This window comes from Xiphophorus couchianus, chromosome 11 (assembly GCF_001444195.1).
Source record: "Xiphophorus couchianus chromosome 11, X_couchianus-1.0, whole genome shotgun sequence".
NCBI classification, from domain to species: domain Eukaryota; kingdom Metazoa; phylum Chordata; class Actinopteri; order Cyprinodontiformes; family Poeciliidae; genus Xiphophorus; species Xiphophorus couchianus.
The window spans coordinates 23310159-23333510 of record NC_040238.1 but is presented as its reverse complement, the minus strand read 5'-3'; the positions used below and the strand labels follow the sequence as shown (position 1 = coordinate 23333510).

Here is a 23352-nt window from a genome sequence, read left to right as displayed (position 1 = left end):
AAGAACAAAGAACGAAATAAATCTGCCATACATCTAAGAAAAAAATATCGAACTTTTAGGTCCACCCCCACCATTGTTAGAACAATGATTCAGTCCAAGAAAAAAAAAGAAAGAGAAGGTAAATGGCCCTTTAAATCGTTGTGGCGCTGGCATGCGCAGTAGTGCATCCGAGTCAGGCTTGATTACGTAGACTTTGTGAGAACGTAAGTGTGGATTGGTTACAAATGCGGAAACAACAACGACTCCATACAGCTGCGTTTTCTCTCGAAGAAAATATGACAGATTTGGAATATTTTGAATAACAAGTTTTCGTTATTCAGGACATTCTCCGAAGCTGAAAATATTTAATCATTTTAAACGGGGAGTTAAGAGTTTTCAGTCCGTGTTTCAGAGCTGTCAGGTGTTTGTTTCGCTTCGTCCGTTTTGGCAGCTGGTCGGAGTTCAGTATGGACGCCGACGGTTCGGTGTCGGACGAGTCCGGGAGGAGGCGGAGGGTGCACGGCATGCTGAAGCTTTACTACGGGCTAAACGAGGACGGCAAGGCCCCGGAGCTGCAGTCCCTGGATCCCTGCGACATCAACGGGCCGCATTTTGACCCGGAGCTGTACCTCAACAAGGTGCTGTCTTTTTAGCTTCTACTATCACGCCGCAGTCGTATAAACATAAGTCGCTAAAGCCACATATTTTCCAGCACTTTATATTTACATGTAAATACGTAGGATGACTTTGAGGTCTTGCTCTGGAAACACAAGACACTTGGTGGATGTTAATTTGTTTAAGTTACTAAATTAGCATGAAGGGTGCATCTCCCTCGTCACTAATTAATACAAATGAATTATTTTATGTGCTATATTAAAGGATGTTTATGACCATTATGTTTCTTAAACTACAGCTGAGAAGAGAGTGCTCCCTTTCTGAGCTGATGGACCATGAGACCTGCATGGTGAAGCAGATCCGCTCTCTGGACAGTGACATGCAGACCCTGGTCTATGAAAACTATAACAAGTTCATATCTGCTACAGGTAAAGCAGATGATACAAATGTATCTGTAGCCCCTGAACTACTTCATGTTTTGTCACGTTACATTCACAAACTTCAATGTATACAATAGGCCAACATAAAGCAGCACATAATACAAGATTTCAACAGTAGATCACGTTTCAAGCCATGTTCTCAGTTTGCTTTAGGTCTGTACTTTGACTGGGCCATTATAACACACAGACTCATCTAAACTTTCTATTGTAGATATTTATTAAGCATTTTTTAGTTTTCTTTTCACAAAAGAAAACTAAAACTTTAACCTTTACGGCTCTAAAGTTTTATTTAGCTGCACTGAGGGTCAGCGTTAATTGCATGTTGTTCAGGCAGTAACTTGTATTCATGACACATGCACTGAAATATTTCAATCATTTATTTCTTGTAATTTGATTATTGCGCACATATAATGGAAATATTTAATTGTATGTATAATGAATCTATTTTAGTTTTTCTTTCTGATATGAGTGACAAAAAATGCTTAACATTTTCCACAATGTTCAAATTTTTGAGATGCATTTGTAGCACACTTTAAAACAAATGCTAGACTACTTTGTATTAATCTAGTACATACATTTCAACAGATCACATTGAAGTTTTCAGTTGTAATGTGACATAATTTGTAAAGATTTAAGGAGACTGAAGACCTTTGCAAAGCATGTAGGTGAGATATTTCCTCTTTTTGTTAGACACCATCAGAAAAATGAAGAACGATTTCAAAAAGATGGAGGACGAAATGGATTGCCTGTCTGCGAACATGGCTGCCATCACTGACTTCAGCGCTTCCATCAGCAGCACGCTTCAGGACCAGCACGCACAGATAACCAAACTATCTGGTATAATCCACATTAAAAAATTTTTTTTTTTAACTTTTGTTTACCTTTAGGATGATTTTGTTAAGTTATTTGTCCTGTTATGTTTCCTACCAGGGGTTCACACGCTACTGAGGAAACTTCAGTTTCTGTTTGAGTTGCCTGCTAGACTGAATAAGTGTCTGGAGCTGCAGGCCTACGCTCAGGCAGTGAGCTCCCACCGGCGTGCTCGCTGCGTGTTGCAGCAGTACAGCCACCTGCCTTCCTTCAAGGGGATTCAGGACGACTGCAACGCCATCATGGAGAAGCTGGCTCAGGAGCTTCGGCAGAAGTTCAGGTGGAAATCTGTTAAGATCATGGATGTCCGATGAAGGAAAGATGACACAATCATTAATTACAGGCTCCTTAAAAAGTCTTAGATTCTTGTGTCTAAAATTAAAGCTTTAAAACATGTTAAATTGATAAAATAAGATAAATGCCTTAAATGCGTTAATCACAGGTCTCATTTTTTGTTGTGCCAGGACTATTTAATATAGTTTGTTGGCTTGTGGTGCTTTTCATTCAGAAAAAAGTCTGAGTTGTACGCAAACATTTTTATTGGGCGAGGCTACCGCATACTGGCTGCAAAATCATCATGTATCATGAGTACTTGCAAATTTAAAGGCAATTGGCTTGCCACTGGCTGACTTCTGCTGCCAAGTGCCAACCCATAGGAGGAAAGGTGCCAAAAAACTTAAGCTTAGGACTATGGGGGTTAAGACTGTAGAGAGCCGTATGCAACGAGAGAAGCACAAAGTTCACAGTTCTTGTTATGGTTGTTTGTAATGCAGCAAGTTCCTCCAACCATCCCCTATATTTACATTTTTTTTCTGTATTAAATTTTATTCTAGTTTCCAATAAATTAAATTTGACTTCCTGAAACCTGTAGATACCATGAATTAGTAAATATGTCCACAGACATGTTTCTTTCACTCTTGATGTGGTAAGCCAGTTGAATAACTGGGACTGAGAACAAAAACCTTTTTTTAAGGTTAAAAAAATCGATGCATTTTCTTCAACTTTACAATTATGTCACATGACATCCATCCCCTTAAGATGCGTTGATGTTATGGCAAAACTTGTAAAAGTAGGCATGTGAATATGTTTGCAATGCACCATGTATTGACTCTGTTCAACAGTATGTTTTGTGTGTGTGTGTGTGTTTATAGAGATGGTGGGACGAGCGCCAAAGACCTGTCGGAGTGTGTGGAGCTAATGCTGCAGCTGGATGAACCAGCAGAGGAGCTCTGTGATAAATTCCTGAGCCATGCACGCTCTCGACTGGAGCTGGACCTTCAGGGCTTGGAAGCAGAGATCAAACCGTACCCACCACCTCCAGCTCCGAAAGAGGCTGCAACACGCAGGTCATCGTCTTCTACAGCCGCAGGATCTCCGAGCGATAATTCCCCTAAGACGCTCTCTCTGCCTTCTCCCACCCCAAACACCGACATTCTCGAATTCATAGACAGAGGCTGCAATGAATTTGTCAGCAGCTTATGTCTGGTTATTACTTCCTATCAAGAACTGTTCATCAACCATGCTCAGACAGGCGAGCTGGCTTCGAAGAATATTCCTCAGATGGCAAACGGCAAGCTGCAGGCCTTCGTGGATGACCTGGCGGCTCGGTATTTCTCGCTTGTCGAGAGGAGGATACAAGAAGAGAAAGGCGTCGGCGATAATTCCCTCCTGGTCCGCGCTCTAGACCGCTTCCACCGCAGACTGCAGGCCGTGGCCAAACTGCTGCCTGGCTCCGCCGTTCCAAACCGGGGGACGGAAATCGTGATAAGAGCGGCAACGGAGCGAGTGAAGCAGTATCTCTCTGCTCTGCAGAGCTTCTACATGGACAGCCTGACAGATGTGAGACAGGCCCTAGCAACGCCTCGACTTTCCGTGGCTGGAGCCGGAGTGCATCTAGGAGGGCCTGCAGCTGGCCGGGATGCTCCCAGCAGTCTTCCAGAGCTTCTCTCATCTCTGTCAGCTTCTATTCTCAACCAAATCAAGTCGGTGTTGGCATCAGTCCATCTCTTCACCGCCAAGGACATTACTTTCTCTAACAAGCCTTACTTCAAGGTAAATCTCCTTTGTTAAAAGCATTTTTTATGAACTTTATTGATTTTCCATCAGTTGGTTCCTTCCTCAGAAAGTCACGCAAAATCATTAGATTCATGTTACTGTATAGTTGAGAGTTTTTTGCTAATTTTCCACAAAATTGGTCAAAACACATTGGGTTTAAGTGATGCTAACTCTCATCACCCATGTCAGGTTACAATTTGTGATCAATGTGGCGAGTAACAAAAAGTCACATTTACCGACACAAGTATCACAAAATTTCTTGCTGATATTTGTAAATTAGCTTTACTAAATCATTTTGATAGCAAAAAATCAAAAACAAAGGCAAAATATAGGAGGGACAGATCAGTGTGAAAAGATATTTAATTTTAAGAAGCAATTCCAACACAGCTGTTTATTAATGTCTTAACAGTTTGGGTAGAAGTTTTATCAATACATTCTGGCACAACTGGCCATTTCAGTACATTCTTGATGTGGACATTGCCCAAAATGAAAATGAGTTTGACACTACTGTTCTAAACAAAGTTAAAAAGTGAGTTTTTAATGAAAGCTTTACTCTGTATTGTCGCCATAGGGGGAGTTCTGTAGCCAGGGAGTCCGTGAGAACCTGGTGGTGAACTTCATCAGGTTTGTGTGCCAGTCTTCTCGACAGTTTTGTGAAAGCGCCGGAGACAAAGGAGGATCCACGCCCCCGGCTCTCCTGCTGCTGCTGTCTCGCCTCTGCTTGGACTTTGAGACGTCCACCATCTCCTACATACTCACGCTCACAGATGAACAGTTTCTCGTCCAGGTATTGGAGAAATGTAAAATATTTGGAAAAAACACATAGATGTGTGTGGTTATTGCATGACAAACTGTAAACAAGTTTTTAAAATGACTGGTAAAAGACTGGCCATCTTTTTCAGCACCAAAATCCCATAACACCAGTCACAGCATTATGTGGAGAAGCAAGAGAAGCGGCACAAAAACTCCTCAACCATTATGTCAAGGTATTTCACCATTAGAAATAAAAATACAGAGTCAAGAGTAAAAGTACACACCGTATCCAAGACGACACCTTGTTTTCTTTCTCTATCCAGGTTCAGGGGCTGATCATCTCCCAGATGTTAAGAAAGAGTGTTGAAACTCGAGACTGGGTCAACACCATCGAGCCTAGAAACGTCCGAGCTGTGATGAAGAGAGTAGTGGAGGACACCACCTCCATTGACGTGCAGGTATCGCTTCGAACGACAGACTGAGTCAAAGTGCCGCTGTTCCTACCGGAACATCATCCATGAATGTCCTGCAGGTGGGTCTGTTGTATGAAGAAGGTGTGAGGAAGGCCCACAGCAGTGACTCGAGCAAAAGGACCTTTTCCGTCTACAGCAGCTCCAGGCAGCAACCCCGTTATGCAGCCAGCTACACACCGAGGTGAAGCAACTTTGTCTATAAAACTCTGTTGCACTGGTTAGCAGTTTGTGTTTGTAACTCCTGATATACAGATCAGAGGTGAGTTGTGTTTCTATTACAAACATGCACAAAACTTTGTCGATATTCTGCTAATACAAAAAAAAAACTGTTCCACAACTGCAGCGTTTTCATTAAATAATGAGCCGGTTAATGTGATAAGTCATTAAAAATCATGGCAGCGACAGATATAGACACTTACAGTACATGAGACTTCAGTGTCTTATTCTGGCGGTGGAGCGACTTGCCCCTTATATCTCAGAGCGCCTGCGAATGTATTTGGTGTTTGGGGGAAATTGTAGTCAGCGATTTTACAGAAGAGCTATGAATGAAATACTTCCAAATGACAAACTCAACTCTTGATGAACTTCATTCTTTGGCAGTGTTAGTTGTTTCAGCACTGACTCTTTGTGGCACCAAATGAGACCATCTGCCTTGTGGCAATTTGTACTGACAATGTGTCAATTCGTACATGTTTTGAAATGCTTTGTAACTTACTCATATTCTACTGTAAAGAGGTGGCTGTTTTACTCAAACATTACTTTAGTCTGATCAGGGACCATATTTCATGAGCCAACCAGTCCCTTTGAGAATCAGACCAAAATAAATAGAAACATTATACAATGTTTTTTGATAGTTGCATCCAAGTTAAATAAATTATGCAAGGTTTTGGCATTTATTGATTGATTCATAAAAATGCTGTGAACAAATTTGTTTAAATGGGGAAAAAATGGAAGTGGGAATGAGTCGGTACAAAATTGGTGAAGAGGCTACTTGAACCAATCCCATTCAGAAACAGACTGTCATTTAAAACTGCATTTAAATTGGATTTGTCATATTAAGATATTTGTTGGCAGCGATTATGAGGTATTCAGAGTTATGGTTATATATGTTAAGAGACGAAGAAAAAGCATCTGAAATATGATCACTGTGTCTACAGAGTTAACGTTATCATAGTTGCAGTGTTCCTAAAAATTCTTTAAAGTGAAAACTATTGAATTGGCTTTTCTCTAAATAAGTGGATCGTTATTGTTTAGTGATAATGTCTAGAATAGGAACAATAACTGACTGGTGACCTGTTGTTTACCTGCAGCGCTCCCATGGATACCAATCTGCTGAGCAACATCCACAAGCTGTTTTCTGAAAGGATCGACATCTTTAGCTCAGTGGAGTTCAACAAGGTCAGTGCTGATCTTCATTTAGTTAAATAAATATTATTTAACGGCCTTAGAAGCGGCACGTGAGAATCTCCTCCACACTAAAGGAGCAGAACGTGATCCGGGACCTGCAGGCTGTCTGCCTTTGGGAACGTGTGAATTGGAGCATGCTCAATGATGCTGCTGGTTACATTTTCAAGTAGACTTCTTCGACTCTGGAGGCGCGGACGTGGGCGCACTTTAACATGCTAATGATACCCCTCGATTTCCTCCTTCACATCATTTTCTAGCCACTCAGGAAAGAAAACAACAGAATGTTTAAGGGTGTTCTGCCAATGTAGATTCTTGTTGCATTTATCTAAAGCAACGCTAAAAACTTTATTCAGATTTATGTGCTGTTTTCTCTCTGAGTCTGTGTAGAAGTCTCCCTTCTTTGTGTTTCTCGTTTCCAAGCTCTTGATTTAATGAACTGGGCGTCCAACCGCTGGCTCATAAGCACGCAGGAATTGTCCAGTGTGTGGAGATCTGCTTCTTACAGAGCATGACTTTGCATTCAGAGATGCTGTTCTTTGCTCTTGGGAAGTTTGAATATTCCTTCATGTTGATATGTTAACTCACAGTAATGGTTTCTGTCAGAAGTTTACAGCCACTCAACATTGGCATGTCATTTATGTTAATTTTGATCTTTAATTGATCTCATTTGAGGGGGGATTGATTATTAAAGCTTCAATGCATTTTTACAAACAAGTATCAGGCAAATTTACATTTACTGTGGATTTTCTCTGACTTGAATAGTGACAAAATTATACAAACTGGATCAAATTAACATAACCACCCCCACCAATATTTGAATAAATGGCTTTTAGCAAGTTACAGGAACAAAAACACATTCTTCTTGTAGCCATCAAGTAATGGCAGTTTGCATAAAATGGCTGGCTGCCTAGAACAAATAATTCATGAATTTCAACAAGGCTGACTTTGGAGCCATTCCAAAAGCTTTATGTTAGTCAGCTTTACCTATTCCAAAACCAACTTTGAGATGTATTTGGGGCATTTACAGGGCATTTACACCAGCCCTGTTCAGTTCGCTTTGATCCAACTCTAGTTTGTTTGCCTAGAAAGTCTGGTTCATTTAGGAAGTGTGAATACGTAATCGAACCCTGATGTGGACCAAAAAGTGAAATTTGGTCCTCTTAAAAACCCAGGTGAAGATTGGTTGAAGTGAACCAAGGTGCGGTTTGAATGCATACGTGAACGCCAAGCGGACCAGAGACCGCTTCAAAAGCAGGAAGCGAACTAAAGTGCAGGGCATTGTGGGTAAATACAACCAAAACAAACACATGAGTCTAGCGCTAGCTGGAAAAATAGGGGGTTTTTTTTGGCTTTTTTTTTTTTTTTTAACAACTTACAAAAGAAAAATCCTACAACTGACGCCACTTTATTTTTGTTTACACTTTGTGAAGAAGGTTCAGAGGTTTTCATGTTTCCTTCAGTAGTTCTCGGTGCAGCGCCACCACAGGCGAGGGGAGGAACAAGGTTTGGATCGTTTTGACACAATGGAGTGTGAAAAAGTACCACACCAGCTGAAAATGTAACAAATGTTGCAACTTTGGTCCCCAATCCAACAAGTATAAAAACATGCAGGATGGTGACTTTAGCAAGCTTCAAATGTTGTGGTGGCTGTGAGTTTGTTTTGACCTACGCTCTACTGTTCTTCATTCCTTAGGCCTTATCCCGTCACCCGTCTGCTGGCCAAATTAACGTGTCCTCTCTCCCAGGTCTCTGTGATGACGGGAATCATCAAAATCAGCCTGAAGACGTTCCTGGAGTGTGTCCGCCTGCGCACTTTTGGGCGCTACGGCCTGCAGCAGATCCAAGTCGACTGCCACTACCTGCAGATGTACCTGTGGCGCTTCGTATCGGACGAGAACCTTGTTCACTTCCTGTTGGATGAGATAGTGGGAAGCGCCGCCCACCGCTGCCTGGACCCCTCACCGATGGAGCAGAGTGTTATTGAAGTGATCTGTGAGAGAGGTTGAGTTGTACCTCTGTTACATTGTTCGGGGATCGTTTAGCCACTATTGGCATTAGTTCGGTGAATACTGTAAACATATTGTAGGAAAATAATTATCCGAATCTCTTGTTTATTACTACTACCCCATTCTTGGCTGGTATATTTCCAAGATTTACCAATCATGATGTTGTCTGTTGAGTTTACTTACAGTTTCTAGTGTTAATCATTTACTATAACATAATAATTAAACAAAAAACTTGGCTTCAGTCTGAAAACAGGGGATCTCTGGCACTCCGACCTTGAAGATAAAATGACTGTGAATAGAAAACACTGACGACTAAAGAGCAAAGCTGCTCCATTAATAAATCTCTTCAGGCTATTTGCGGACTTTTTTGTTTTCATTCATTAACTGTAAGCTGCAGTACATCTACAGTATGTTTCCTGTCTGTTTTCTGTACATGTCTGAATAGTGAATACACTAACTTGAATGTGTGTCCAGAATAAACATGTATGGGTTTAAAAGAACATGTTCTCATTAATTCTTAAAATATGAAACTTTAGGTATTGCTTTCCTAAATCATCGATGCGACTCAAGAGTTATTTCACAACAGACTAGCCTCTGAGGAGTTTTCCAGCTTCAGCTATCGCCATCTGGTTAGCTGGCTCTGATTGGTTAAGGCATCTTGTCTTCACCCTCTTCTGATGACAACGGACAAATCTGATTGGCTGAGAGGGAGCTCCATGCCGACAGGTCGCACTTTGGGCGAATCCACGTGCATGTTGCAGAATGGACGGACAGGACAGCCTCTGAGGCTCCGCAGACTTCCTCCTATACCCAACACTGGTAAGAGTTTTCATTTAATGTGTTAAATAACAGATTCTCACTTTGACGTTCAGGTAATGGTAACTGCGGCGTTTCTAGATGGTGTTTACCTCCCATTTCTGTGTAGAAAGGTTAGTCTGTGTGTCACTGATTGCACTTTGACCCAAGTTTGGTCCCCGTCATTTTTGACAGATATTACACTAACACAACCCGCTTATTAAACATAGAGCAAATAATTTCAGGATTATAACTGCATAATACTTTTTCATTTATCCTTGAAGATTTTATTTTCTGCTCTTCGCAGTTCTATTATTTTCTAAGGCAGCATTTTGATTCTCATTTATTGAGTTTGCGTTTTCTTTAAATGTAAATATTTAATTTAATAACGGAACTAGTCTGAAATGCAAGACTTCACAATATTTTAGAAAGTTTAAGGTTTTTTTTAAGCATGTATGGTGTATCATATCAGCTGTAACATCTAGATAGCAATTTTATAACTTGTTGTTGTACACTCCCAGTTAGACGTTTATCAAGGATCATTGTCCTTAATTTTGAACCATTTTCCTGTTGATTTTATAGGGAAGTTGAAGAATTTTGAGTTTTATTATGTCATCCACTAATGCTGCACCACCTGGAGCAAAACAGACCAGCATCATGATGCTGCCACCGCCATAAAAGTTTTCATGACGTCCACTGTCTGTGTCAATATCCTAAACAGGAGGAGAAAAATGGGACCCAAGAAAACCCTGAAACACAGACTGTCAAACGACACAGAAAGAGAGTTTGGAGGAACTCTGGGTAAGCTAGAGCCGTGCCGCGAAGTTTAATACATTTGAATCTGTGATGGAAGACTCATGTAAAAATAATAAATGAAGACACTTTAGGACCGACTGTGTTTTCCTAATATATTTTCACATATGGAGGAGTGGCAGAAACCTTTCTCAGACTGATGTCAGCTTAGAAATAACAGAGATTGTTAGATTTTTACAAGAAGCGTCTTGTTATTTCAGCCTAACTGTAACACAAGCTATCAGAGGATACTTAAGGTGTCCTAACACTTTTCTCAGTTTTTTTTTTGTTGATGTGTTGCATTTAATAAGTAAAGTAAGATACATTTTTGGTTTTAATGTTATATGAAATCTTTTTTTATTTCAGCCAAAGTGGATAGGAGTAACTGTTAGAGGACAAGATGTCCTAACTTTTGCCTCCGATAGGAAACATTTTATTATTGATGTGTGTAAAATAAAGTTAATTTCTAGTGTCTTGGTCCAATTAATCCGTTTCCTTTTTTAGAGATAAGCAAGATTAGACATTTTTATTAATAAGCAAACACATATTATATATGAAAGGAAGTCACAAACTTGTGCACTCCAATATAAATGCAACATAAGCAGTATTATTTAATGTATTATAAAGTGATTCACTGATGAACATGTACAATAATTTGTGAAAAAGGATTTTTCGAGACATTGTTAAACTAGTTGTTTTCTTACAGAAATTTATTTATTTTTAGTTTCTAGTGCAAATATCTTAGTACACTTGAAATAAGACAAAACTAACTCACAAATAACTGCAGCAAGGCAAAGGAGCTTATTATATATATATATTTTTAAAAAATCCCTAATATTGATTTTAAAAAGTACTTGCTTTATTGGCAGATTTTTTTTGACTCAAGACATTTTTCCCTAAATTACAAAATCTGCCAGATTTAAAAAAAAAAAAAAAAAAGCAATATTAAGGATTATTGGCATAAAATAAGCTCCTAAGTATCACACTGAAAAGTTATTTCTAAGTTAGTTTTGTCGTATTTTAAGTATACTAAGACATTTGCTCTAGAAACGAGGCAAAAATACTTGGTAGGATTTTGTGTTTATGCAGTTCAATAATGTGTTTATAGAACGGAGCTCATCTGATACTGAACGGCTTCTATCTACAGTAATTTGCGACCATGCAGATTGATTTGCTAATCCTGACATTATTTTAAATGTCTTTATTGTCTGGTGTTATTTGTCCCATTCATTTCATGCAGGGACCTTCAATATCTTCGGTATTTTTGCTGTCATCAGTCAAGGTTCTTGAACTGTCTTACCATCCCATCGTCTCATTTCCTCCTCTGTTCCTTCAGGTGCCGTGTGCATTCCCGTTTTCCTCCCACTGACCGTTCTCTTCTTGATCTGTGTGAGCCAATCACCGGAGGCCAGCGTCCTCCAGTGGCCCCCCTGCATCCCCTCCACCGACCAGCTGTGGGACCCGCTGGCTCCCATTCTGCTGCTGGGATGGATCGGACTGCATGCCCTCCTCTACTTGCTGCCGTTAGGAAAGGTATGAAATGTCTACAAAATGGCCACTTGGTTTTGGTCTGTCACATAAAATCTCAGTTAAATCCAAGAAAATCTGTGGTTTTAATATGATAAAACTGTTATGAATACTACAAATATAGTACATGATTAATCAATGACAAACCATTAAACTGTTTATATTATTATATTAGTTAGCTCTGTGAGGTGGCTGTGTTGAATGTCCTTGTCGTCATTTGTTTCTTTTAGTTGTGTATCTTTTGTTTTGGCCATTAATAGCACTCTACAGAATGCAAGATCTTGTCTAAACTTACAATGTAAAATACATAATTAATTAATCTGTAAGTGTAGAATAGCAGAAACACATAAACAGTAGTGATGGTATTATCTTAGGCCACTGCTTATTACATCTTTAAATAAATATAAAATGTAAAACAGAGAAAGAGTTCATTGAGTTTCTCGTTATGTTATTTGTTTTGATTTAGACGATTACCTTTCTTCAAACTGTATGTTGTGATTATTGTTTTGACACATCCATCAGGTCTTTGAAACATTACTACATTGTTCTCAAGTATAATATTGATAACCTTTTGGTCAGGCTGACCTCGTGATGCTGCAGCACATCTACTATTGGGTATTTTCATCAAGTGTTTCTGCTTGATTTGGTGACGTTTCTCACCAGTGCTCTTTTTGTATGCAGGTTTCTGATGGATTAGCGCTGAGGGACGGAAGCCGCCTCAAGTATCCCATAAATGGTATTAATCAGCTTCATTGTTGATCAACTGTTTTTTAAAATAAATCTCTTTGTCCAAACAAATAAATAAAGTATGACGTTTTATTGTTCTGCATCACCAGCTGTTATATTTCCTATCTCCTAGTATGACACTTTACTCATGTTTGCCTGTTTGAGCTGAAGTTTACTTTAGATAAACATTCCCTCTATCTGCCAACTTTTAGATAGTTGGCAGATAGAGGGAATGTTTTTTTTTTTTTAATGCAGTCCTCCATCTGTTTGCTCTCCCTGGGGCTATAACATTTAGCTTTGTTTGTTTTCCTCCCTGAGGTTTCCACGGCCTGTGCATCAGCGCCGTGTTGCTGTCGGTGTTGCTGGGGCTCGGCGCTCCTCTTGCATATCTGTTTGAGCTGCTGGTGCCGCTGGCGGTGTCTGCCATCGCCGTGTCGTTCCTGTCCTCCGTCTACCTCTACGTCCGCTCTTTCTGGGCTCCCTCCCATGCTCTGGCCCTGGGGGGAGACACAGGTGAGATAGCGAGCTTCACCAGCAAAAAGCGGGGAAATCAACACGAAAGCGCTGTGTAAACACGGCCGGTGTCTACGCACTGCGCATTCGAATGCCCGTTTGTTGGATTGTGGGAGGGTTTTTGGTTTTCCTGTGGGTAAATATCTAAGAGCCCTGCTGCTCGGCAGGAGTTTGCAGGCATCTGCATCAACTGCATTCTGCCTTTTTAAGTCGGGTGACCCTGCTGCGCCAGCTACACGCTGTTCTTATGTCTCCTCAGGCAACAAGCAACCACAAAGGCAGAAAACAGCAGAAATGTTATTCAGTTTCTGAGAGGATACATTCTGCTAATAAACAGAAAAACACATATGACTGTATCAGCTCTGTTTCTGAAGTTAGAGTTGCATGTGGGGCTGAAATGATTCTCGACTAATTTTGTGAACAGTTGATCGTTGACCAAATATGCGGACTCAAACAAGGTCAATTGCTGAAAGAACAACACACTCACATCAGCAATTAAGCCAAAAAAATTAATATATTTAGCATTTAAGAAAAACCTTCTTTGTCTGTAAATACGTTTTATCCAACTCATGGCCTAGTTTTAGCTTCACTTGGTTGAAATTTAGCATTAAAAAAAATTCCTATTCCTATTTGCTGCCCGTTTATTAATTGGTTTATCCAAAAGTGAATCAACAGATCAGTCCTACACTGTACTGACGTCAAGTGGAAAGGCTGAACTTTTACATGCTAAATGAATGCTACGTTGTAAAATTTTAGGCAATAAAGTGTTTTTCTTATTTATTGGTAATTAATGTTTAAAGTTAGCAAATATATAAATGATGTATAAAATTCTTAAAGAGAACATGTAGATAAATGGTTATATTGGTACACAATATGAAAAATTATTTCATATTTCATTTGTTCTATTTATTTATACAGGAATAAGGTAACTTGAACAGTATCTTAACACCTGAGCTGAAGAAATCTAAGCATCTTCAAAGAGTCGTTTGTACTTGTTGTCTATCTTGTTGTAGGGAATCCCCTTTATGACTTCTTCATTGGGCGGGAGCTGAACCCTCGGATCGGAAACTTTGACCTCAAGTATTTCTGTGAACTCAGACCAGGTCTGATTGGTTGGGTAAGTTCATTATTCAATGTGACAAATCATGTTCTGGTTTACTTTTAAATTTTTGATCACGTTTTCCAAAAGTTAGGAAAAAGCGCAACATAAAATGTCACATATTTTTTGTTTTCCTGATGGTGATGTATCCAAATGTGATGCAAAACTGTGTCATAAGACCTAAACTCCCTTTTTTTAAAAAAACCAAACAAACAAAGAACAAACTGACCACCGGGTGGCACTGTTGCTCTCCTCTGATCGATTTGCAGCCTCTGTTTGTCGCAACCCAGATCAAAGTTCTGTTGCTTCCCTGATGACCCAGCACAGCCAGTACCAGATTTATTGGACACTTTTATCTCGCATCTGCGTCACCAGAGAAAATAATTTTTAAAAAAACATAGAGAGAGATTTATTAGTTTGAAATGAAACGTTTTTATTACTCCACCAGATCCTTTCAGAATAGAAATATTTTTTTTTTTAGAAGATTTAAGTACGAAAGGAAAGTGGCGTCCCTCTTTAGTCACGGTGCAAACAGTTAAACCTTTGTACATGTGAATGTTTTAAAGCAGCGTGCGTAGGAGAGCAGAAGAAAAACCTTCCACCAACTGGCTCTAGACAATGTGTGGGATTTTATTTTATTTTTGTCTTTTATACATCTTTGGAAATGTCAAAACTATTTACATTTTAGTGTTCAGAATTTTTACAATTGATGATAATATTCCAAATTAAAACAACTAAATGAACTCACATGATCGTGTACTGACAAATGACAGTAATTTATTTACAGTTTGCAGCTACAAAAGATTTGTAAGGTTCAGAGTAACAAACGGTAAGATGCAGAATTACAACAAAGTCCCGATTCACTTACATTTATCATTTGGTTCACAATGTATCAGGGTGAGACTGGAACATTGTGATCATGGATTTAGCTTCGTGTCATTAGGAGAAGCTACACCATTAGCTTTGATTGCTAATGCTTTGCAATAGAAATCAACCCCCTTGAGCTTCTTGCTTTTTTTTTTTAACATTACCACCAACTTTACAAACTCTACCTGATGCGGTGTACTTAAAATAAACATTACTTCAAAAAACAAGTCATCTCTGACTGAGTGAGTGATTTCTATATACTAGCTATTATCTCTGTCCCTTCAGGGGGTCATTAACCTCGGGATGCTGATGAAGGAGGCGGAGCTTCGCGGTTCTCCTTCCCTCTCCATGATCCTCGTCAACTGCTTCCAGCTGCTTTATGTGGCAGACGCTTTATGGAACGAAGTGAGCTTTGTTACTTGTATTGTACAAAGATATTTGATATGTCACATGTGTCAAACTCAAGGCCTGCGGGCCAAATGTGGTCATTTAGAGCCGTCTAGACTTCAAATTACATGAAAAAGTCCTTCCAGTTTTTCAACAAATCAGAAAAATGTACACAAAATTCACACAAAATCTACAAATTCCCACATTTTTTTCTCAAAATTGGCCAAAAACATTGAGTTTAAGTGACTGCAGCCTCAGCCTTCTTTGATGTCAAATTATAGTCAGTGATCAATACGGCGATTAATAAGAAGTCACATTTAATATCATACATTAGCACAAACATCATAAAAGCTTCTTACAAATATTTCTAAATTAGCACTACAAAATCTGTGATTTTGGTTGTTAAAAAACCCACAAAAAAAATCTCAAAATCCTGGATGGACCGTTCAATGTTATTTTATTTTAAGAAACACTGAAGGCTGAAACAAGCAGCTATTTATTCATATTTTCACCGTTGAATTGGTTTTATCAATACATCCTGGCACAACTGGCCTTTTAAGAACAGTCAAATTTTTGATGTGGCCCAAAATGAAAATGGGTTTGAAACTCCTGTGTGGAGACTGATCCAATATTTTATTTTGCATTGTTAATATGTTTTTTTTTTCTTTTTCGCTGTTTATTCATTCTCACCAGGAGGCCGTTCTGACAACAATGGACATTGTGCATGATGGCTTCGGGTTCATGCTGGTATTTGGCGACCTGGCCTGGGTTCCTTTCACCTACGGCCTGCAGGCTTCCTTCCTGATTGTTCACCCACAGAGTCTATCTTTGCTCACGGCGGCGGCCATAGTTGCCCTCAACGGTGAACATTGTTTTCATTAGGTTGTGTTTCATGGCACATTTGATGATTTTTAAACACGTGTTTCCGTTTGTCGTCAGGTGCTGGGTATTACATTTTCAGAAAATCCAACTCGCAGAAGAACCAGTTCAGGCGAGACCCGACTCACCCCAGTGTTTCAGGTCGTCCGTCATTTCCATTCTTTTATTTATTTATTTTTTTTTATCGTTCGGCAAAAGCTGTGGAAATTTATTCAGGGAATCCATTTTGTCACGTCATTTGATTTCATTTGTAATAAAGTAACTCCGCTCATGCATGTCCTCCTCTTGTCAGGACAGGAGAGGAAGAAGCTGAGGTGTGAATTTTTGTGTTTTCTTTGTCTAATCTGCATTCTGCACAACTCCTTACAGGACTGGAGACCATCGCCACAGCAACAGGGAAACGGCTGCTGGTGTCAGGCTGGTGGGGCTTCGTTCGTCATCCCAATTACCTCGGCGACCTCCTTATGGCGCTGGCGTGGTCCCTGCCATGTGGTAAGATCGCTTCAGACTCCTCGCTGCCTTGTTGACCAACCTCACACAGCCTCAGAGGCTCTTTTGAGGGACTTCAATTGTCAAATTGAATCTAAAATAGAAAATATATACAAAATTGACCAATAATTCTTTAGTTTCTTCATGTATATTTGTTAAAAAAGATCAACTGAAGTACGAAATATGCAATAATAATAGGTGAAACAGGCTCAAGATTCTCTGTCACTTATCTTTCAAGGGCAGAATAGGAAAAAAAAAAGTCATTGATTAAGACAGTTTTTGGTCCTTCTCTTCTCATGATGAGATATTTGTATTATTATTATTAAATTAGTAATAGTTTTTTTTACTATTATTGTTTAAATCCCAGTTAATAGTGTGTGTTAATGAGCAGCTGGGTGGAGTTTTAGACCACTGGAAAAAAAGTTTTTTGTGATGGCCGGACGAGGCCAGTAAAAATTTTACGGGGTCACAGCTATAAAACAAATATTCTACAATGTAATATAACATAAACTCTGAATTTCAATTTCTTTTACATAAAAATTAATCTCTGGAGGCACAAAGAGGTGGTGAACATTTTTCAAGAGGGGGCCACGGTCCTCCCTTGCCCCCATTAGAAGACGCCACTGTTTAAGTTGTTAATTATATCCAACAATTCAGGTTGTGTGAATCTGTGATATTTGATAAAGTGAATTGAGCAAAGAAGCAGCCCTTCCTACTTGCACATTTACTATTTAGTTCCAATTATCTACTTATATTTAACTATTTGGCTTGTTTTTATACAAACTTCATCAACCACATAAGAAATATCCTGCACAAACAGAAGATGGTGCGTTTGTGGGCTTTCTGTTTTTCTTGGCTCGTTAGATCTGTGCCACTTGGCAGGGATGTTGTTCCACTTTTTCCAATCAAAGTCTCCCTGTCACCAGTGGCTTCGGAGAGAGGTTTCCTGCTGACAGCCATGTGATAGCATCCTGACTCGTGTCAAGACCTGCTTCAGAAACTTTAGCTTTTTTCCGTCATTGTGGTTGTTGGTTGATGGTTTCGCTTTGGTTCCTTTTAAATGCATTTTGGGGAATTTTATTTTATTTTTTTTCAATAAAGAAAGAAAATAGGCCAAATAGAATTATGGATTATTCAATAAATCCCTATAATCTGTGATGTAAATATCTACAACTTTTTTCCGTGAGCCACCACTTCACCAGGTAAACTCACAGGGTGACTCTTTGGTTTCAGCTCTTTAATGAATCAGAACCTGCTGCTGACTAAACCTTTTACAGTGAGATGTTAGCATGAGTCCTCTGAGACACGATGAGTAATAATAATCAGCCTTACAGTGATTTTTTTTTTGTATTTTATTTTAAAGTAGTTCCATATAGTACACAGCCTGCATAGTAAACCATAGCAGCACAGATTTCTGTCTGAAAGCCTGATGGTTGCTACAGATATCTTTACAGATAATATTGAGCAGAGGATTGCGCTTTTTCTCACACGAGCTCTTTCATGTTTTTGACTTTTTTTCCTCATGGAGGTCATCGTGATCCCTTTTGTAGGACAGCAGTGCATACCTAAAACTTGTTTTAATCTCTTTTGATGTTGAATGGCATGACCTTAAAGTACCGATTGCCCATGCGCCCCACGTAGCTGGACATCAAAGCTTCCCAGCACCTTCTTCACTGCTTTGAGGTCATCTTTAATATTCTTACATCTGATGTTTTGTATTCAGTCCCTTTCTTATCTTCACATCCATGTGAAAACCCTACAAAACACAGCAAGGGTGAAAGAAGCCATAGCTGTTTCTGGCACTGTTTACAGTATAGTCTGCTAGATAGTTTACACATTGATTAGCAGTTTTTTAAAAATCATAATAGCATAATCTCACACAGAAAAGTAAAATATTATCTTAAAATAAATATATATATTTTTAAATAACTCCTCCATGGGCTGCCACCTTATCGTGGTGGAGGGGTTTGAGTGCCCCAATGATCCTAGGAGCTATGCTGTCTGGGGCTTCATGCCCCTGGTAGGGTCACCCAAGGCAGACAGGTCCTAGGTGAGGGACCAGACAAAGTGCAGCCCGAAGACCCCAATGATGAAGGAAAACCTTGGACTTGGTGTTCCCTCGCCCGGACGCGGGTCACCGGGGCCCCACTCTGGAGCCAGGCCTGGAGGGGGGGCACGATGGCGAGCGTCTGGTGGCCGGGCTTTTACCCATGGAGCCCGGCCGGGCTCAGCCCGAAGAGGAAACATGGGCCCCCCCTCCCATGGGCCCACCACCCGTGGGAGGGGCCAAAGGGGTCGGGTGCACTGTGTGATGGGTGGCGGCCAAGGGAGGGGACCCTGGCGGTCCGATCCTCGGTTGCAGAAACTGGCTCTTGGGACGTGGAATGTCACCTCTCTGGTGGGGAAGGAGCCGGAGCTAGTGCGTGAGGTCGAGAGGTTCCGGCTAGAAATAGTCGGTCTCACCTCGACGCATGGCTCTGGTTCTGGAACCAGTCTCCTTGAGAGGGGCTGGACATACTTCCACTCTGGAGTTGCCCAGGGAGAGAGACGTCGGGCAGGAGTGGGCATACTTGTTGCTCCCCATCTCGGCGCCTGTACGTTGGGGTTTACCCCGGTGAACGAGAGGGTAGGATCCCTCCGCCTACGGGTGGGGGGACGGGTTCTGACTGTCGTTTGTGCTTACGGGCCGAACGACAGTTCAGATTACCCACCCTTTTTGGAGTCCTTAGAGGGGGTACTGGAGAGTGCTCCTCCTGGGGACTCCCTTGTTCTGCTGGGGGACTTCAACGCTCACGTGGGCAACGACAGTGAGACCTGGAGGGGCGTGGTTGGGAGGAACGGCCCACCCGACCTGAACTCGAGCGGTGTTCTGTTGCTGGACTTCTGTGCTCGCCATGGATTGTCCATAACGAACACCATGTTCAAGCATAAGGGTGTCCATATGTGCACTTGGCACCAGGACACCCTAGGCCGCAGTTCGATGATCGACTTTGTCATCGTTTCATCGGATCTGCGGCCGTATGTCTTGGACACTCGGGTGAAGAGAGGTGCGGAGCTGTCCACTGACCACTACCTGGTGGTGAGTTGGCTCCGGTGGCGGGGGCGAAAGCCGGTCAGACCTGGCAGGCCCAAACGTGTTGTGAGGGTCTGCTGGGAACGTCTGGCGGAATCCCCTGTGAGACGGAGCTTTAACTCCCATCTCCGGCAAAACTTCGAACACGTCCCGGGGGAGGTGGGGGACATGGAGTCTGAGTGGACCGTGTTCCGTGCCTCCATTGTCGAGGCGGCCGATCGGAGCTGTGGCCGCAAGGTTGTCGGTGCCTGTCGCGGCGGCAACCCTCGAACCCGTTGGTGGACACCTTCGGTGAGGGATGCCGTCAGGCTGAAGAAGGAGTCCTATCGAGCCTTTTTGGCCTGTGGGACTCCGGAAGCAGCTGATGGGTACCGGCGGGCGAAGCGGCATGCGGCTCGGGCGGTTGCTGAGGCAAAAACTCGGGTGTGGGAGGAGTTTGGAGAGGCCATGGAGAAAGACTTCCGCACGGCTTCGAGGCGATTCTGGTCCGCCATCCGGCGTCTCAGGGGGGGGAAGCGGTGCAGCACCAACACTGTTTATAGTGGGGATGGTGTGCTGCTGACCTCTACTCGGGACGTTGTGGGCCGGTGGGCAGAGTACTTCGAAGACCTCCTCAATCCCACCAACATGCCTTCCACTGAGGAAGCGGAGCCTGGGGACTCTGGGTTGGGCTCTCCAATCTCTGGGGGCGAGGTCGCCGAGGTGGTTAAAAAGCTCCTCGGTGGCAAGGCCCCGGGGGTGGATGAGATCCGCCCGGAGTTCCTTAAGGCTCTGGATGTTGTAGGGTTGTGTTGGTTGACGCAACTCTGCAATATCGCATGGACATCGGGGGCAGTTCCCCTGGATTGGCAGACTGGGGTGGTGGTCCCCCTGTTCAAAAAGGGGGACCGGAGGGTGTGCTCCAATTATAGAGGGGTCACACTCTTAAGCCTCCCTGGCAAGGTCTATTCAGGGGTCCTGGAGAGGAGGGTCCGTCGGATAGTCGAACCTCGGATTCAGGAAGAGCAGTGTGGTTTTCGTCCTGGTCGTGGAACACTGGACCAGCTCTACACCCTCAGCAGGGTCCTGGAGGGTGCATGGGAGTTCGCCCAACCAGTCTACATGTGTTTTGTGGACTTGGAGAAGGCGTTCGACCGTGTCCCTCGGGGAGCCCTGTGGGGGGTTCTCCGGGAGTATGGGGTACCGGGCCCTTTGATACGGGCTGTCAGGTCCCTGTATGACCGGTGTCAGAGTCTGGTCCGCATTGCCGGCAGTAAGTCGGGCTCGTTTCCGGTGAGAGTTGGACTCCGCCAGGGCTGCCCTTTGTCACCGATTCTGTTCATCACTTTCATGGACAGAATTTCTAGGCGCAGCCAAGGTGTTGAGGGGATCCGATTTGGTGGCCTCAGGATCTCATCTCTGCTTTTCGCAGACGATGTGGTCCTTTTGGCTTCATCAGATCGTGATCTGCAGCTCTCGCTGGATCGGTTCGCAGCCGAGTGTGAAGCGGCCGGGATGGGGATCAGTGCCTCCAAATCCGAGGCCATGGTCTTGAGCCGGAAAAGGGTAGAGTGCCTTCTCCGGGTCAGGGGGGGTGTCCTGCCCCAAGTGGAGGAGTTTAAGTATCTCGGGATCTTGTTCACGAATGGGGGAAGAAGGGAGCGGGAGATCGACAGGCGGATTGGCGCAGCGTCTGCTGTCAAGCGGGCGCTGTACCGGTCCGTCGTGGTGAAGAGAGAGCTGAGCCAAAAAGCGAAGCTCTCGATTTACCGGTCGATCTACGTTCCCACCCTCATCTATGGTCATGAGCTTTGGGTCATGACCGAAAGAACGAGATCGCGGATACAAGCGGCCGAAATGGGTTTTCTCCGTAGGGTGGCTGGGCTCTCCCTTAGAGATAGGGTGAGAAGCTCAGTCATCCGGGAGGGACTCAGAGTAGAGCCGCTGCTCCTTCACATCGAGAGGAGCCAGTTGAGGTGGCTTGGGCATCTGGTCAGGATGCCTCCTGGACGCCTCCCTGGTGAGGTGTTCCGGGCACGTCCCACCGGGAGGAGGCCCCGGGGAAGACCCAGGACACGCTGGAGGGACTATGTCTCTCGGCTGGCCTGGGAACGCCTCGGGATTCCCCCGGAGGAGCTGGAAGAAGTGGCTGGGGAGAGGGAAGTCTGGGCCTCCCTTCTGAAGCTGCTACCCCCGCGACCCGACCTCGGATAAGCGGAAGAAGATGGATGGATGGATGGATGGATGGATTTTTAAATAAATTCCACCCTTTGCAATCCTGTTTATTCTAACTGAAATATTTTTGCATAGAAATGTCTAATAAGTAATCCAGAACGTCCTTATTGTGGAGATATACTGTACCTATTGGATGACACAGAAGCTTTTCCTCCACAAAAACTGTGTGATTTGCTCAGATAAAACCAACTTTTGAGGTATTATGCAACTAACACGACATGTAGTTCTGGAAGAGAAAAGGCCCTGAAACCCACAGTTAAGTACGGTAGCAGACTTATTATGCTGTGGGCCTGTTGCCCTTCCAAACTCTCTCAAAATCAGGTTACAGTTCATGGCAACGTGAAGAGATTTCAAACACACATCTCTCTCCCTCTGATGTTTTAAGGCCTTATTCTGCCTTTATTAACCTCTTACGATATTCTCTGTATTTTTGACCAAACAGTGAGATTTTGACACAATGACACGGCAGACTGCATCACTTTTCCTTGAACTATCCCCGAATAGCAGCTGTCAGACCTTTGTTGCGGTTGATGTTTCTCTCTACCTCTAATTGAAATTCAGCTTAAAGTGACTCACTGCTGTCGCAGCCTTTGCAACTGAGACGTATTTTGCAGTTTCTGTCTTAATTGCTGGTGCAAAATCCCAAACTGAGAAATTCTTCACTTCCAAAAAAAAAAAAAAAATAAATGGCAGCATGTTCCTGACAAAAACTGAGGAAACAATGACAGACAGACAAAGACTCTAAGTACAGGCTTACAAAGTGACCGTCAAGATGAATCAACACTGAACTGTATGGGCATAATCAAACAGCTATTGAGCGCCAGGCTTTTATGTAACACAGACGGAAAAGAAAGTGCGCTGCTATTTGCGGAAGGGGGCTGCACTCTTGATTACAGCTTGTTAAATGTGGTTCACGTCACAAACGCTGGTGAAGCAAAGGTGTGTGTTTCTCCTCTCCAATCCAACACTGATTAATCCCTCGGGTGACATTTTTAGGCTGCTTTTTAGGTCATTTATGCTTGTTGCTCTTCTGTTTTCCCCTTCAGGCTTCTCTCATCTCTTGCCATATTTCTACGTGGTTTACTTCACCGTCCTGCTGGTTCACCGGGAGGCCCGGGACGAGAGGCAGTGCAGGGCCAAGTACGGACTCGCGTGGGACGCCTACTGTCGCCGAGTTCCCTACAGGATCTTCCCGTACATTTACTGAAAAAGGACAACATGCTGGATTTTTTTAAATGCTGGTGCACAACCTCAGTTTACACAGAACCAGAATGTCAAATTTAATTCACACAAACTAGAAGTGGAACCTGCTGGTTGAGATCAATGTTTACATCGGAACTGGTTTAGATGGTAGAGAACTGTATCAAATTAAATTCTGATTTTATAAACCTAA

At 42.5% G+C, this 23352-nt stretch overlaps 2 protein-coding genes across 3 annotated transcripts; both read left to right on the top strand.

Moving 5' to 3' along the window:
• The first annotated feature begins 197 nt into the window (after positions 1-197).
• Positions 198-9098, top strand: vps51 (VPS51 subunit of GARP complex). 2 transcript variants are annotated; one of them, XM_028030628.1, is made up of 11 exons: positions 198-617; positions 893-1022; positions 1725-1871; positions 1965-2184; positions 3056-3956; positions 4531-4746; positions 4844-4945; positions 5036-5170; positions 5245-5366; positions 6496-6583; positions 8338-9098. In XM_028030628.1, the coding sequence occupies exons 1-11, from the start codon at positions 447-449 to the stop codon at positions 8596-8598; spliced, it is 2493 nt and encodes an 830-aa protein (XP_027886429.1). In that variant the 5' UTR covers positions 198-446; the 3' UTR covers positions 8599-9098. The 2 variants fall into 2 exon arrangements, with proteins under 2 accessions (XP_027886429.1, XP_027886430.1); XM_028030629.1 differs by having other exon boundaries at positions 447-617; positions 4862-4945; positions 8338-8598.
• Positions 9099-9295: 197 nt separating this feature from the next.
• tm7sf2 (transmembrane 7 superfamily member 2) lies at positions 9296-23352 on the top strand. Its single transcript, XM_028030647.1, has 11 exons — positions 9296-9417; positions 10115-10194; positions 11522-11718; positions 12394-12448; positions 12757-12951; positions 13965-14068; positions 15203-15322; positions 15998-16166; positions 16244-16324; positions 16553-16675; positions 23006-23352. Exons 2-11 carry the CDS (start codon positions 10125-10127, stop codon positions 23164-23166), a joined length of 1275 nt encoding a protein of 424 aa, XP_027886448.1. The 5' UTR covers positions 9296-9417; positions 10115-10124; the 3' UTR covers positions 23167-23352.